The 15,463-nt window shown below is 50.8% G+C and overlaps 1 protein-coding gene across 3 annotated transcripts in view; it reads right to left on the bottom strand.

Moving 5' to 3' along the window:
* ACTN1 (actinin alpha 1) overlaps nucleotides 1-4,504 on the bottom strand; it is a 98,696-nt gene extending 94,192 nt beyond the window's left edge. For 2 of the 3 annotated variants that reach the window (XM_049612592.1, XM_049612590.1), the window contains exon 1: nucleotides 4,093-4,504. In XM_049612592.1, coding sequence (XP_049468549.1) covers nucleotides 4,093-4,197 — 105 coding nt within the window. In that variant the 5' untranslated portion in view covers nucleotides 4,198-4,504. The remainder of the gene's footprint in view (nucleotides 1-4,092) is intronic. The other variant, XM_049612589.1, reaches the window with a different exon arrangement.
* Nucleotides 4,505-15,463: the final 10,959 nt, after the last annotated feature.

The following is a 15,463-nucleotide window of genomic DNA, read 5'->3' as shown; positions in this document are numbered from 1 at the left end:
ACCTTCATCAGCTAGCTCCTGTGATGGTCCTGCAGACCAGCAGTGAGTACAAACAAGGTGGTACAGGGCCACCTGGGTGGCTCAGTCGGTTTGGCGGCCGACTTCAGCTCAGGTCACGATTTCGCGGTCTGTGAGTTCGAGCCCTGCGTTGCGCTCTGTGCTTACAGCTCAGAGCCTGGAGCCTGCTTCCAATTCTGTGTCTCCCTCTCATTCTGCCCCTGCTTATTCTCTCGCTCTCAAACATAATAAACATTGAAAAAACATTTAAAAAAAAAAACAAAAAACAAGGTGGTACATATTCCTGTGACCTGGAATGATGTGGGTACAGACTCCAGAGCCGGAACTATTTACAACCACCTTCATTTACCTGCCAGGTGAATGCCTCTCTGTTTCAACACCATTAGCTCAACAAATATTGATTAAGTTACGTATGTTTAAAAAAAAAAAAAAAAAAAAAAAAAAAAAACAGGACTGGCACCTGTGGAAATCCACATTAAACCAGAGCCTCCAAGATTTAAGAGAGAAAATAAAATTTAACAACCAAAAGCTGCCATTTTACAAATCTTCGTCAACCCAGCAGGTGGGGGTATTAGCTCCTTTTTATGAATAAGGAATCGGAGGCTGAGAGGTTACAGTAACTTGCCCAAGGTCACAAGCCTGAAAGTGTAGAGCCAGGATGCTACTCAAAGTCCATGCTCTTTCCAGCTAGCCTGGCATCCAGCAGGCCTCACATGAGGTTGTGGGTGAGGGAAAAAACTGGGGGCTACAGTCATCTCGAAAAGACGAGCGTTCAGACCTGCTACCTTCTAAAAGGTGGCTTTAGAGCTCAGCCTCAAAGGTCAGGAAGACTGTGAAAGCCAGCAAACTCCCTAATCCACTGCATTTTATGTCTGGAGGCAGGGAGTCAAGCCCAAGGAACGCTGCAAGAAAGCATTCTTTGAAGAAGGGACAAGCCACAGCCAACCAATGCAGGTCTTTGAGTCATGCCTCCTGCCTGCACAGACTTCTACCTGCATCTGCATCAGGCCTAACCATTCACCAAGGAAGTGCTTCCTACCACATCACTTAATCTGATGCCCGTAAGAGCCCTGGGGATCGGCAGGGCAGGGCAGGGCAGGGCAGGGCAGGACGGGAATGTGGCCCGTTTACCGAGGAGGAAACAGATCGGAAGCACCTGTCTGTACCATTCAGCGCTCTATCCTCAGCCCTTGGAACTAGGCCTGACAGAGTAGCTGCTCAAAAGTTATGTGTTGAATAGTCTAATAAAAGCTCAGAGAAGTGAAACGACTGGACCAAAGTCTCTCTTGTTGTGAACACACCAGGGCTAAAAACAGGGCCTTCTGCCTCCCACCCAGAGGCCTTCCTATCCTACCGCACTGGGTCCTCCCACCCACCCACCCACATACACTCACTCTGCTGCCTCCATCTGCAATGGTCAGCCTCCTCTGTCTACCCGTCTGCTCTGATCCCACTCAACTCTGACCTCCCACGATCAGCAGGGAGGCTGTGAAAAGCAGCCAGTTACTTCAGATCCGATCCCCCACACCTAATACCACTTCCTTATATACCTACCACCCCGCTGAAAACGAGGTGAAATTTTCAGACAAGTTCACCGAGGCCCATGCAAGGTAACAGAATTAATGGCAGGCCAAAAAAAAAAAACCTTGGATTTTCAAAGTGAGGCCTGGAGCTTGTGCCACGCCCCCCCGGCCCCCACCCCATCAACCCACCGAAGCACGGGTTGACTCCCCTTGGTCCAGAGATCCTTGTAGGCTCTGGATGCCAAGCCCAGCTTTCCTGCCTTCCTCGCCACCAAGGGACAAGTGAGGGGAAGCTTCCTGCCCCTGACATGGCTGCATTCCAGTCCCATCATGCACCATTTGGGCCTCGGGGCTGGTCCCTTCTCCCTCTGCCCCTCATTTCCTCAACCTCAGGTGTGCCAGGCTCACATCAGCCAGAGCCAGCTCTTACAACTGTTGAGTCTGCCCTCCAGATAACCACATTTCCCAGATGACCTTGATCCCACCTGGCTACCCAGAGGCCTGGTGCACACCCCCACCACCCTGATCAGGGGTTTGTGAGTCTATATGTGTATACATACACACAAATAGAAACAATACAATTTTCCTCCCCAACTATATCTAATGTATTCATTCATTCGATACCACGGAATACTGTGAGCAGGTCCAGTGGCAACGCTGAGGAGACAGGAATTTCTGCCCCCCAGGAACTTCATCCCACAGTCCTGTCACTCCTGCCCCATCTAGGCATACAGTAGGTGCTCAGTAAACAGGAATGTCTCTTCTACTCCCATGGAAGATCCCAAGACATCCACCCCCCTAATCCCTCCCCCTCCTGTCCAATTTAAAATCTAGTCTCATGAAGGCCTCACCCTGAAATTTAAAAAGGGCCCCCTGCCTTGGCCTCTTGATAATCTCCAAATTACCACTCCATTTCTCAGCCTCCACCAACAGCCCGAATGCCCCAGGAAATAAGCCCCCAGAGTGGGGGGCTGTCACAGCCTCTCCGCAGCTCCCCCTGGGGGGACAACAGGAAGAGGGGGAGGGGTGTTTAAGCAACTGCCATACTGTAAATAAGTCAGCTGGAAGCCGGGGACCTTCTGCCGTTGCCCTATAGGGTTGGGCCCAGCAGAAGCTTCGGCCTGGGTCTCAGGTCGCAGGGCTTTGAGGAAGCCCTTTGTGCGTGTGTTTTAAATTACCTCTGCTTGTCTGATGAAGTGAGTAAAAAGGGCGCCGATTCAGGGCTTAGGATTCCTGAGTGAGCTAATACAGGATGCCTTTGGCTGAAAAAAAAAAAACTTCAGTCGGCTCCCTAAACTCCCCCCCTTTTAAGTTTAAAAAAGGGAATGAATGTTACCATTTTTGGACATGAGCGTTCTCCCTCAAGCCCAGCCCTAACCGCACTATCCAAAGGGACGCGCCATCCTGTCCCCCCCATTCCCAGATCTCCGGGGGGGGGGGGGGTATGAAATGAGGAGGGACCGGATGGGAGCGGACAGCGGGGGAGGGGGGGAGAGGAGGGTGTTCAGGGTACGTGGCCGCCTGGGGCAAGAGCTCACAGCGCGGGCAGGAAGCAGAGGCAGGGTTGGGGCACCCTCCTCTCCCTCCCCACAAGAGTGGTTTCTGACCTCTTCCTGCCGCTGGCCACTGTGCCCAGGTCCCATCGCCAGCTCTGAGCCCAGCCCCCGTGGAGGGTGCGAACCCGGCACACCTCGTCTGGGACTCTTGGGGAAGGTGGCTGAGCAGGGGTTCCCCATTGACTGACCCCAAATATCTCAGTAAACAACCTCTTGCCCTGGAGCCCTTCAACTCAGATCAAGTTGCCCAAATTCGCCTTCTCCCGAGAATAAGCGGGGGTCGGACTGGCAGGACGCAGACGCAAAACCCCCATCTCCGCCGGCAGCTGAGTTAAGCAATAAAACGGTTGGTCGTCCTGACCCCGCCCCCACAGGGCCAGCTGGAGAACCCGCTTATGCCCCCCCAGTTTCCTCAGCCCCAACCCACTCCAGCAGGTCCACCTCCAGGCAGACCCGGAGGCGGCTGCCAACCCCTGCGGCGCCCGCTTTCCCCTCGGCCTGCGGGCTGGGGTTGGGAGGTGCAGAGTCGCGTGCAGCTCGCCTCCTGCAGGTATGGAGCCCAGGGTGGCCCAGGAAGCGCGCTGCCACCGCACGCCAGATGGAGAGGCGGCCAGGGGGCGGGGAAGGGAAGGGAAAATCGATCCGGAGCAAGCAGCCACCGCGCCACGGCTCAGCCCCAGCCTCCCAAGCACCGCCCTCCACCCCCTGCCCACGCGGGGACGGTGCGGCTGCAGCCGGGTGGCCTGAATCGCGGACCCCAAGGCGACCTGCCCGCCGGCGGCCCCACCTCCCCGCGCTTGGGCTCCGGCGTTCGCGGGCTCTGGGAAAGGGGCTCTCCCGCTTCCGCCCGCGCCTGTAACCCAACACCCCACCTCGCGGCGGCCGCGCATCCCCCGCCCCCGCTCGTGCGAGCCTGGAATCCGTTCCGAGCCGGGAGCGCGGCTAGCGGAGCGGGCCGGGCCGGGGTGCTACGGCGTGCTGGGGCTGCTGCTGACCTTTCTCTGCTGCTTCTCCCAGGCCGGGTCCAGGAGCAGGTCTCGATCCCAGTCCTCTTCGGGCTGCATGTAGTCGTTGGTTTGCTGGGAATCATAATGGTCCATGATGGTGCGCGCGTGCTACAAGCTGGATTTCTTCCTCCACCTTCTCTCGGGGCGGCGGTGGCGGCTGCTGCTCCTGCCCCGGCGTGGGGAGGGAGTCGGGCCGGACTGGGCTGGGCTGGCGGGGCCGGGCTCGCTCCCCTGCGCCCGGTTCCGCCGCGGCGCTGCTCGCGGTAGCTGCTGCTGGCGGCGGTGGCGGCGGCCGGCTGCTGGAGCTCGCGGACTGCCTGCCTGGGACCTAATCTCCACGCACAGTGAGCGAGGCGGACACACTCGCGCTGCGGGAGCAGAGGCGGGCGGGGGCGGGGGGAAGGGGCAGAGCCCTCCCGAGGTTCTCCATTGGCCAGGCCGAGTTGCCCAAACTTCCCCCCATCGCCTTTCATTGGGAATTCCTGGCATCCGTCAGCCGGGCCGCGGCGCATATAGGTGGACTGGGCGGCCCCCTCCCGGCGCGCACGCCCCCGCCCACTCCCCGGGTTCCCACTCCCCCGCCGCTCATGTGACACCGGCTTAAGCCGAACGGGACCGAAGCCGGGGGACGCCTCCCCGAGCTGTGGGACCGAGCGGCAGCGCGCCCCGGAGCCCCAGTCGCCGCCTGGGACTGGACACGCTCCCCGCCCGCGGGAAGGCGGCGAACTCCGGCGCGCCGGCCTTACTGCTCCCCCGACGCGCTCCAAACCCCAGGCGGCCCGCGGCTGGAGAAGGGACGCGAGGAAACCCGGAAAGCGTTTCATTTCTCCTTCCCGGGGTCCGGAGAGGTCAGCACCCAAGGAAAGGGGGCAGGGAATGCTGGAATGGAAAGGAATTTCCCGGGAATTTCTTGACCATCCCTCCCGCCTCCGCCCGGCCCCGCCCGTCGCGACCGGGCAGACCCCTGCCCTACGAGAGAGAGCCCGTATCTTGCCACTGAATGGCACTCGGGAGCCTCAGAGCTTTCCCGCCTCGCCACCGGCTCCTTTCTGGCCCGACCTCGGTCTCAGGGGACCGCTCTGCCTAGGGGCTTCCCGGGCAGCGCCTACGTCCCCCAACTTTCTGGGATCCGCTGTCGGTCCCCGCGGGCGGACGGGCCGGATCTACCCTCGTATACACCTGGGCAGCACCCTGAAAACTGGGACGGAGGGCCCTGAGTGGTTTACCCACTCCACGCCCCGCCCCCAACACACACACCTGACAAATGGGGAGACCGAGGCTCAAAGAGTTGGGTTCGAAAAGGGATTTAGCAGGTTTTCAGGACTCCACACACTGACCTGTAACCTTAGGCCTGATAAACAAAGCCTTATTGTTATTGGTGGAGGAAAGAGGGCGGGATTGGCTAAACACCTCTCATTTCTTGGTGCCTGCCTGGGCTTCCTTCCCCAGGCCTAGTAAGGAGGGCCTAAACACACTGCCCCGGCTGTGACAGATACTGGGAAGAGGCAGCCCTGACCTCCTGGTGGGTTCCTCTGAGGGATCCCAGATCGAAGAACAGTAGGAGCAAGCCGACCTCCGACAGGTCATGGGCATGGTGGGGCTTTTATATTGGTGCCCTGAGGATTAGCTGAGCCAACTCAGGGACTCCAGCGTGTCACCCCAGAGGGGAGTGAAGGACTTAGAAGAGTGCATTGCCAGGTAGGGCGGTGAATTAGGATACGTGAAAGGCCACAGAGGGAAAAGGTGAAGTGCCTCCGACTCTCAGAACAGCTAGCTGATGCTGCTGTAAGCCGTTGTCTGTTGCGCTGTCACTCCCTGTATCATTAGTCAGCCTCACGTTTCTGCAAGTGTTACCGGTCAGCGGCCAGCACCGTGCCTGCCACCAGCCCCTGGCTGAGGAAGCATTGCCTCGGAGCCAGAGAGGGTAGATTTATAGACTATTTTATAACCATTTCTGAACTATGGCTCTAAACCTAACATAGAGGGTAATATCGTGCTGTAGCCATCCATTCACTCAATAAATATTTGCTGAGCACCGTCTGTGTGTCAGGGGATGTGCTAGATGTTATGTATATACAGATGAAAAAGACACAATTCCTTCCCCATGCAGCCCAGCCGAGACAGATACAGAAACAAAAATATACTGCAAGGAGACAGCTCTGACCACTGAGCCCAGCAGGGGAAGGGAGGCTCCAGGTGGAACTTTTTGGAGTAGGTGAAATTCAAGTGAGCCTTGAAAACAAGAGTCAGCCAGATGAAGAGTGTGGGAGGTTATTCCAGGCAGAAGGAGCGGTGTGAGTTAGTACATGGGGGCAGGAAACTGCAGGGTATAAAAGGAATGCCTAACATTTCACTGCGGCTAGACTAGAAATCCAAGGCCAGGAGGGGCAAGAGATGGGGCTGTGGAGATGGGCAGCAGCCAGACCACGTAGGCCTGGTGCACTGTGTGAAGTGTGGATCTGAGGGGAATGAGGCTGTACAGAAGCTTTGAGAACCAAGTGCAAAGCAATTGCAATAATCCGGGTAGGCATGGCCCCTTAGTCCATTTGGGCCGCTGTAACGGAATCCCGTAGAACTGGGTGGCTTCGACAGGAACGTTTATTTCTCAGGGTTCTGGAGGCTGGGAAGTCCAAGGTCAGATTCGGTGTGGTGAGAGCCCACATCCCGGCTCCTAGACAGCCATCTTCTGTGTCCTCATGTGGTGGTAGGAGCTCTGCCCTCATGACACCCACTCATCCTCCTAATACCGTCGCTCTGGGGGGGGCGGGGGGCAGGATTTCAACATGTGAATTTGGACGGGACATGAACTTCAGTCTCTTGCAAATGGAGAAGAGTGGATAGACGAGAAATACCTAGAAAATAAAACTGAGCAGCCTCAGAGTTTCAGTGTGAGAACAGAGGAGTCTTTGCTGCTCTCGACCAATGTCCCATATGGAATAGACCATGCAATTTATCTATATTATCTTAGGTAAGTTCTACTATGAGATGAGGGCTGTCTCTGCCTTACAGAGAAAACCAACCAAAGCTCAGTGAGGTAGCTAACTAGCCCCATATACACATAACACACATACATGTGACACCTAAACCCATGCTTTGGCCCCAGTGTTTCTCAGCCCTAGGATAGTTTGACACCCTCCTTCCCAGGGGATATTTGGCAATATCTGGAGACACTGTCTAGTTGTCACACCTGGCGGGTCCCTACTGGCATGCAGTGGACAGAAGCTAAACATCTGTTAACAAGCAGGACAGGACAGTCTCCCCACAACAAAGAATGATCCAGCCCAAAATATCAACAGTGCTAGGGTTGAGAACCCCTGCCTTAATTATTGGTTTCTAGTTTGGATGATCTGGTGAATGGTGGCAGTACGACCAACTGACAAAGAATTTCAGATTTGGGAATGGAATCCCGGATTGAACACACAGAGCTTGAAGGGGTCGGAGAATGTTCAGATTCGGTGGTCCGGCAAGCAGGTGACCGCATGGCCCTGACCTCAGAGGAAACAGATCTGAGAGTCATCTGTGTACAGGTGGTATTGACCCCATGTGACCACCCATGAAGAATAACGAATGCCTAAGCGGGACTGGGAAGGGACCACAGCTGAATCAGGAGAAGCAGCACTTAGAAGGAAGTATAAAGAACAAGGTCCCCTGATGGAGACAGAGGAAGGGGTCAGCAGGAACACAGCCTGGCCCACTCTGTGTCATAAAAGTCAAAGGTGTGAAGTTTCAAAGTGAGGGGAGTCAGCAACATCAGATATATCAGGAAAATAAGGCTTAATGAAGTATTCTTTGCATGTGATCATTGAAAATTCACTGGTGTCCTTTGCCTGTGGAATTTCAATAATGTGGCCAAAGCTGTGACTTTAAAGAGACACTAGCCAGGAATAAAGGACAACAGTGAATATAGAAGTCCCAGACGGGGGTCCAAAGGAGGAATTTTTTTCTTTGAATAGGAGAAACTTGAGGAAGGATTCCGTTGAGAGGAAAGAACTGAAAAGGCAAGCAAGTGAAAGGTGAGAGGTGGCACAGTTTTGAGGAGACAAGACCGTGTGGGTTCAAGGGTGCAGGCTGAAAAGATGGGCCCATAAAAAGGGCAAAGGGGGTGTGCCTGTCTGGCTCAGTCAGTAGACCATATGACTCTTGATCTTGGGGTTATGAGCTCAAGCCCCACATTGGGAGGACAGATTACTTAAAACTAAAATCTTGGGGCACCTGGGTGGCTCAGTTGGTTAAGCGCCCGACTTCAGCTCAGGTCATGATCTCGCAGTTTGTGAGTTTGAGCCCCGCGTTGGGCTCTGTGCTGATGGCTCGGAGCCTGGAGCCTGCTTCAGATTCTGTGTCTCCCTCTCTCTCTGCCCCTCCCCTGCTCATTCTCTCTCTCTCTCCCTCCCTCTCTCTCTCTCTCTCAAAAATGAATACACATTACAATTTTTTTAAATAAAATCTTTAAAAAAATACGTTTTTTTTAAAAAAAAAAAAAAAAGAGGAAAAGGCCCTGGTGCTCTGAGTAGGGGGATGGGGGACGAGGATGGGCGAGGGTGTCCAGAAGTGAATCTCAAGAGGGTACGGGAGTGGGTTGAAGCAATAACTGATGATCTTGGTCTTCTCAATAGGGAAGAGGCCCCGCAGGATGGACTGAAGGTGTGGAATTGACCGATCTTTCCATCCAGGACTCACTGGTGGCCATCACACTGTGATACTAGTTCCATATAACACCATCTCCCACAGAGAAAACAGAATTACTAAACATGCTGATTTTTTTTACAGATACTAAGGTATATGCGTGTTTCTAACATCCATTCTTTTCCTTCAGTCAGGGTATAATGTACAGTAAAATGCATTCCCCAAGGGTGCTCATCTTCAGCATACAGCTCAGTGAAATGTCTCCTGGGTCTACACCCATGAAACTACTACCCAGCTCGAGATACAACATTCTCAGCACCTCAGGTTTTCTCGTGCCCCTTCCCAATCTATACCCCTGATCCACGTAGGAAGGCATTATTCTGACTTCCTACTGCCAGTGATTGTCCTCACTCGTTTTTGCACTTCATATACATGGAATCATACAGCGTGTATGCTTTGGTTTCTGGATTTTTCACACGATTTCATGTCTATGAGATTTGTGTGTGTGTTGTGTATTGTACCCATAGCTCATTTGTTTTTGTTTTTTTCTGGTTTTGCTGTGTAGTATTTCACTGCATAAGTATATCCCAAGTAATGTATCCACTCTCTTGTTGACGGGCACTTGCCTCGTTTATAGTTTGGAGCTACCATACGTAAGCTGCCATGAACATTTCTATGTGTGTTTTTGGTGACCATACGCATTCATTCTCTTGGGTATACACCTACGAAGGGATTGGGTCATAGGGTGGGTCTATATTTCATTTTAGTAGCTATTGCCAAAACACTTTTTCAAATTGACGGTAACAGTTGAATTTCCAGCAGCAAGGTCCGAGGAATTCAGTCATTCCACATCCTCTGACTACAAGCTATTGTCAATTTTTGTTTTCATTTTAGCCATTATGGTGGGTGAAGAGTGGTCTCTTTTTATGGGTTTAATCTTGCCATAGGCTTGTCAACCTTTTGAATAAAAAACTTCCATTCTTGCTGTCATTAATAGCAGTTGATTCTTAATGTATTAGCTCCTTGAGATAAGGAGACAATGGCATGTGTATTGTATCGATTTCACCAAATTTAATTCATTCAACAAATATTTAGCAAGCAATTGCTCTATGCCCTGCACCGCGCTGGAGAATAAAGATGCAAGAGTGGTCATGTCCCTCTTAGAATAGACAGTAGATGCTTAATAAATATTCCATGAATAATTTTTTCCGGAGGCTATTCAGCCCCTAGTGGGAGCTGTTTTGTTTTGGACTTGTTTTGGTGGGAAGCCATGGCCATTTCATGTGACTTTTCAATTCAAAGTTTAAGAAAAAAAACAGATTTTTTTTTTTTGAGAGAGAGAGAGAGAGAATGGGAGAGAGAGAGAGAAAGAGAGAGAGGGAGCAGGGGAGGGGCAAAGGGAGAGAGAGAATCCCAAGCAGGCTCCGTGCTGTCAGCTGAGCCCGACTCGGGGCTCAAACTCACCAACCGTGAGATCATGACCTGAGCCAAAATCAAAAGTTGGACGCTTAACCGACTAAGTCACCCAGGTGCCCTCCAAACAGCTCTTTAAAAACAAAACAAAATCCCTGGGGTCATGTGGGCAGCCAAAATGGAGTGAGGTAAGATCATGAAGGAAAATTGGAGGTTTTATCTGGGAAGCAGTCCTGACTCCTCTCTTTCCAGAGGCTCGGCCTCTTTTGCCCCTTTTCCATTCATTCTCTGCATTTCTCTAGGTGCGATGACAAAGGAACGGAGATCGAGGGCAGAATTCTTGCCATTCTTGCCATTCACTGCCATGGCCAGTGGCCACGAACTGAGGCTCAAGAAGTTTGCTCAAGTCATGGCAGGGCAGACAACATTGATGTCCCTTCAGGCACCAGTCAGGCCTTTCCCTGGATGGGAGATCTCCTGACTCAGCAGCAACAGGCTCTGAGACTAGCCGAATCCACCACCAGCACTGCAGACAACCGTTTCTGCCCCAATCTAGTCGGTAATGAGTCACCCAGAAAGCCATAAGTGCTTTGCTATTGAAAGGACCTAGGTCTGGAGTAGATGACCCAATTTCCTTGGAAAGAAGAAATCATGTCTATGAGCTCTGGGAGTACTTATTGGGCACCTACTCTGTGCCAGGCAGAATTCTAGGAGACCCACAGGAGAGCCCTATTCCTCCCAAACCTTCTGGACTAGCTGCGACCAAACAATGGGCTTCCGCCTCTAGAATTCATCATCCAAGAATCCATCAGATACTTACTGACAGGCTGAGAGAATAGAAATGAGTTGGACTGCCATGTGAGATGACATAAACAATGTAGAGTACCAGCCCAGTGCCTGACATGCACCAGGCCACCTAGATGCTCAGCAGTTTCTTTTTCTTACCCTACTATGTGTCATTCATTGGCCGTGCAAGTCCCCATGAGGAAACACAAAAAAAGCAGCATCTGCAAGATTCTGGAAAGTAAAAGCTCTGTGGACCTCCCAGCCCGGAGTTCTGGGGATTTCCTTCAGCGTGTCCCAAATCTCTAACCTTACACCCTAATGGTCACGGGTTCCTTACTGGCTCTTCCTAAGAGAACTAAGGACAGTAATATTTGCAGAAGGCTAAAAGGAGGGAGGGAACTCACCATGGTTTCTTGGGTTTCTGGCTCCATAGGTCAGAGATCTCAGTTGCATTGCCGGTCCCAACAGCAGTCTAATTTATGCACGCCTTTGTCACTGAATTCCCATAGACACCATTTGTGGTTGTCTCTCTAATATATATCATATATTATAGCATTCTCTATTGTGCTTCTTTGTCCCCATGTTATTTCCTATTGTCACACTGTGGTTTCATCCCTCTTCCTTCCCCCACACAGGGACTAGAACACCATAGGTGCTCCAGTTCAATCTTTGCTGAATGAAAGAATGCGTTAGGCAAATTCCATCTCGGTGCCTCAGCTTCCCTCATCAACCTGTAGGAGGCCCTGGAAGTCCAGTCCTTTGCCATAGCCTATGTAAGCCTTTCCTAAGTCTTCTGACCACCCAAGGAGCCAGTGCTGGAGACACGGACGTGGCCATCTAGCTCACATGCCTCAGCCAGCAGCTCCCAGCCCTCACCAGGCCTACCTCCTCACCACCAGGGAAAGGTTGTTTGCCTCTAGGCCAGCTCCTGCCCCTCCCACTACACGCAGCTCAGGGGAGGAGAGAACACAGTTTCCCTCTAGCAGAATCTCTAGTAAAGGACAGGCCTAGAGCACGCAGAAGTTTGTTTCCATGCTCTGCCTCATTCTCAGGTCTTAGGTGCGAAGTGATGGAACATCTGGCCTCTCTGGTGCCCTCTTTTTCATCTGTTGGCATATATCTTTACCCCAAATTCCAGAGGAAATCCAGGCAGGACCCTCAGAAGTCTTCACTTCCGATAGTTACCCTGAGATGGGTTCTGTGAGCAAGAGATAGTCACGCCTGATAGCTGCCAAACCTGAGTCCTCCAAGGAGGGCTGCTAGCTCCCCCAGCTACCTCTAGTTCCCAGCAAATCACAGCTAGGAAATCCCTGTTGAGTAACACACTCCCCTGCCCCGTTTTAGGAGCTGGCAGGCAGAATCCAGGCCGGGGGAATGCGTTGCAGGGAAGTCTGATTAACCTCAGCTTCCCTCTCTTAGCAACTGGGTCCCACTGGTCTCCCACAGAAGCTAAGCCCCAGAGGCCTGCCCAGGGCGCTTCCTAGAAATGAGAGAAAAATCTTCTGGCAGCAAGGTAACCTCAGAAGAAGACTCGGGGCCAGGAGACCTGTGCCCCCCGGGCTTTGGTTTATTCACCTGCAAAGTAAGAGGGCTGGACTCACCAGATGGTGGTTAAGCCCTGAGCCCTACCCTAAGAACATCTTTCTCAGGCTCCTTCTCTATATTGCAATGACAAGTGGGTTTGAGTCCAATCTTGAATATAAACAAATTCCTCTAGGGGCGCCTGGGTGGCTCAATTGGTTAAGCGTCTGACTTGATTTTGGCTCAGGTCATGGTCTCACGGTTGGGGGATCCATCGACTGAGCCCCCGCGTTGGCCTGCGCACTGAGTGTGGAGCCTGCTTGGGATTCTCCTTCTCCCTCTCCCTCTGCCCCTCTCCTTCTCACTCTCCCTCTCTTTCTTTCAAAATACATAAATAAACATTGACAAAAAAATAAGCAAGTTCCTCTATAAAAGATACAGAGTATCACAAAATTACTTACTTTTTGTTTTAATGTTCCTTAAATATATACAAACAGAAAACTAGGTACACACTCATTAAGGTTTTAGGTTTACAAGTAACATAGAATAAAAACAAGCTTACAAATTCCCATCTAAAAGAAACTATAAAAGCAGTAAGACTCACCTTAGCCGCTTTAATTTAAATTTGACTGTTGCTATTTGCCCAAATGAAACTGCTCCTCCCAGCATGACTGAAGTTCTGGCGGTGACAGAGTAGGTGGCCCGTTTGCCTTCAGGACGCCTGTCTTCCCGCGTGCCTTCCCGTGACTGTTCTACTGTCTCTGAACTGCTGCATCAGGGCATCACTTAACCCTTGGAGGGAACACACCGTTATGCGTTAAGTTCCCTTCTCCTGTGTTCTCATTAGCATTCCACAATTAAAGGTGTTTCCTTTTTTTTTTTTTTTTTTTAAGTTCTTTTTAATTTTTTTCCCAACAGGATCCTTCTCTCAAGTTTCAATGTCCTGGGGTGGGGGGTGGGCAAAATAGGAATTAAGAAGTACACGCTTCTAGTTATAAAATAAACAAATCACAGGGACGAAAAGTACAGCATAGGGAATGTAGTCAATAATACTATAATAACTTTGTGTGGTGACAGTAACTACACTTATGGTTAAGTATATAGTAATATATATAATTGTTGAAATGCTATGTTGTATACCTGAAATGAGCATAATATTATATGTAAACTATACTTCAATTAATTTTTTTTTTTAATTTTGGGGCACCTGTTTGGCTCAGTCAGTAGGGCATGTGACTTTTGTTTTCTTGTTTTTGTTTTTGTTTTTTTTTTCCCCACCCCGAGCATGTCACTCTTGATCTCAGGGTCATGAGTTTGAGCCCCACATTGGGGGTAGAATTTACTTAAAAAAATTTTTTTTTATTTAAAAAGTTTCAGGGTGCCTGGGTGGCTCAGTCAGTTAGGCATCCAACTTCTGCCCAAGTCATGATCTCAAGGTTCGTGAGTTTGAGCCCCACATCGGGCTCTGGGCTGACAATGTGGAATCTGGACCCTGCTTCAGATTCTGTGTCTCCCTCTCTTCTCTCTGCCCCTCCCCTGCTCTAGTGCTCTCTCTCTCTCTCTCTCTCTCTCTCTCTCTCTCAAAAATAAGTAAACATTTAAAAAAATTAAAATATCTTTAAAACAAAATCTCACTGTCCTTACCTTCAAGAGAAGGAGAATCACCTTGATTCTCCCTACTTCACAGGATGACTGTGAACATTCATTCATTCATCCTATCATCATTTATCTAGTACATACTATGTGCCAGACAATGTTCTAGGCACAGAGCTTTCCTTCCCTGTGGAGCTGCCATTCCAATAGGAGAGACTGATAATAGGAGAAATGAGGAAAATAATAGGATAATATTAAGGAAAAAATTAAGCAGGGATGGGAACAGAGTATGGGGATCCAATATATGGGTTTTCTGACATCACCAAGCAATTCTCTGATACCAACTGGGTGCCCAACAATTCAACTCCATTCTGACACTGTCTACCTGGTGACAGCATCAGGTCCCCCCGGTTAAGTGCCCAGGCCTGCAAGAGTTCAGGTGCCAATCGCACCTCTGCTTCAGGCTGACTGGCTATAGATCCCAGGTTCCCACAGCTCCCTCCATGGGTTTGACTGATTTGCCAGAGTGGCTCACAAAGTTCAGAGAAATGTTTTACTTATTAGATGACTGGCTTATTATAAAAGGATATAATCCAGGAAGAGCCAGATCGAAGAGATGCCTAGGGCAAGGTATGGGGACAGGGTGCCACTCTCCTAGGTTCTCCACATGTTCACCAACCCAGAAGCTTTCCAAACACCATCTTTTTTGGGGTCTTTTATGGAGGATTCATTACATGACTGATTAAATCATTGCCTGCTGGCAATTGATCCAATCCCCAACGCTTCTCCTCTCTCAGAAGGTCAGGGAGGTGGGACTGAAGGTTCTAAGCCTTCCACCACATGGTTGGCTCTCTTGGCAACCAGCCCCCACTCCTAGGGGCTTTCTAAAAGGCACCCCATGGGGCGCCTGGGTGGCTCAGTCGGTTAAGCAGCCGACTTCAGCTCAGGCCATGATCTCACGGTCCTTGAGTTCAAGCCCCGCGTCGGGCTCTGTGCTGACAGCTCAGAGCCTGGAGCCTGTTTCAGATTCTGTGTCTCCTTCTCTCTCTGACCCTCCCCCGTTCATGCTCTCTCTCTGTCTCAAAAATAAATAAACGTTAAAAAATAAAAATAAAAAATAAATAAATAAAAGGCACCCCATTAACACAAACTCTGGTGTTATTGAAAAGGGTTCGTTGTGAATATCAAGACACCTTCCTTGCTCTTATCACATAGGAAATTCCAAGGGTATGAAGAGCTTTGTGCCAGAAATGGGGACAAAGACCAAATATATATTTGTTCTTATAAATCACAATATCTCAGGGGAGAAGTAGAGGGAGGTTACATTTTTAAAATGGCATGTTCTGGGGGGGCTTCATAGAGTAGGTAACATTTAAGACCTAAGCGAGTTGGAGGAAGCTAAAGCATTTGAGGAACAGCCAGG

Source organism: Panthera uncia (genome assembly GCF_023721935.1).
Source record: "Panthera uncia isolate 11264 chromosome B3 unlocalized genomic scaffold, Puncia_PCG_1.0 HiC_scaffold_1, whole genome shotgun sequence".
NCBI lineage: Eukaryota > Metazoa > Chordata > Mammalia > Carnivora > Felidae > Panthera > Panthera uncia.
The sequence above is the reverse complement of the archived record's forward strand: the minus strand, read 5'-3'. Positions and strand labels throughout refer to the sequence as shown.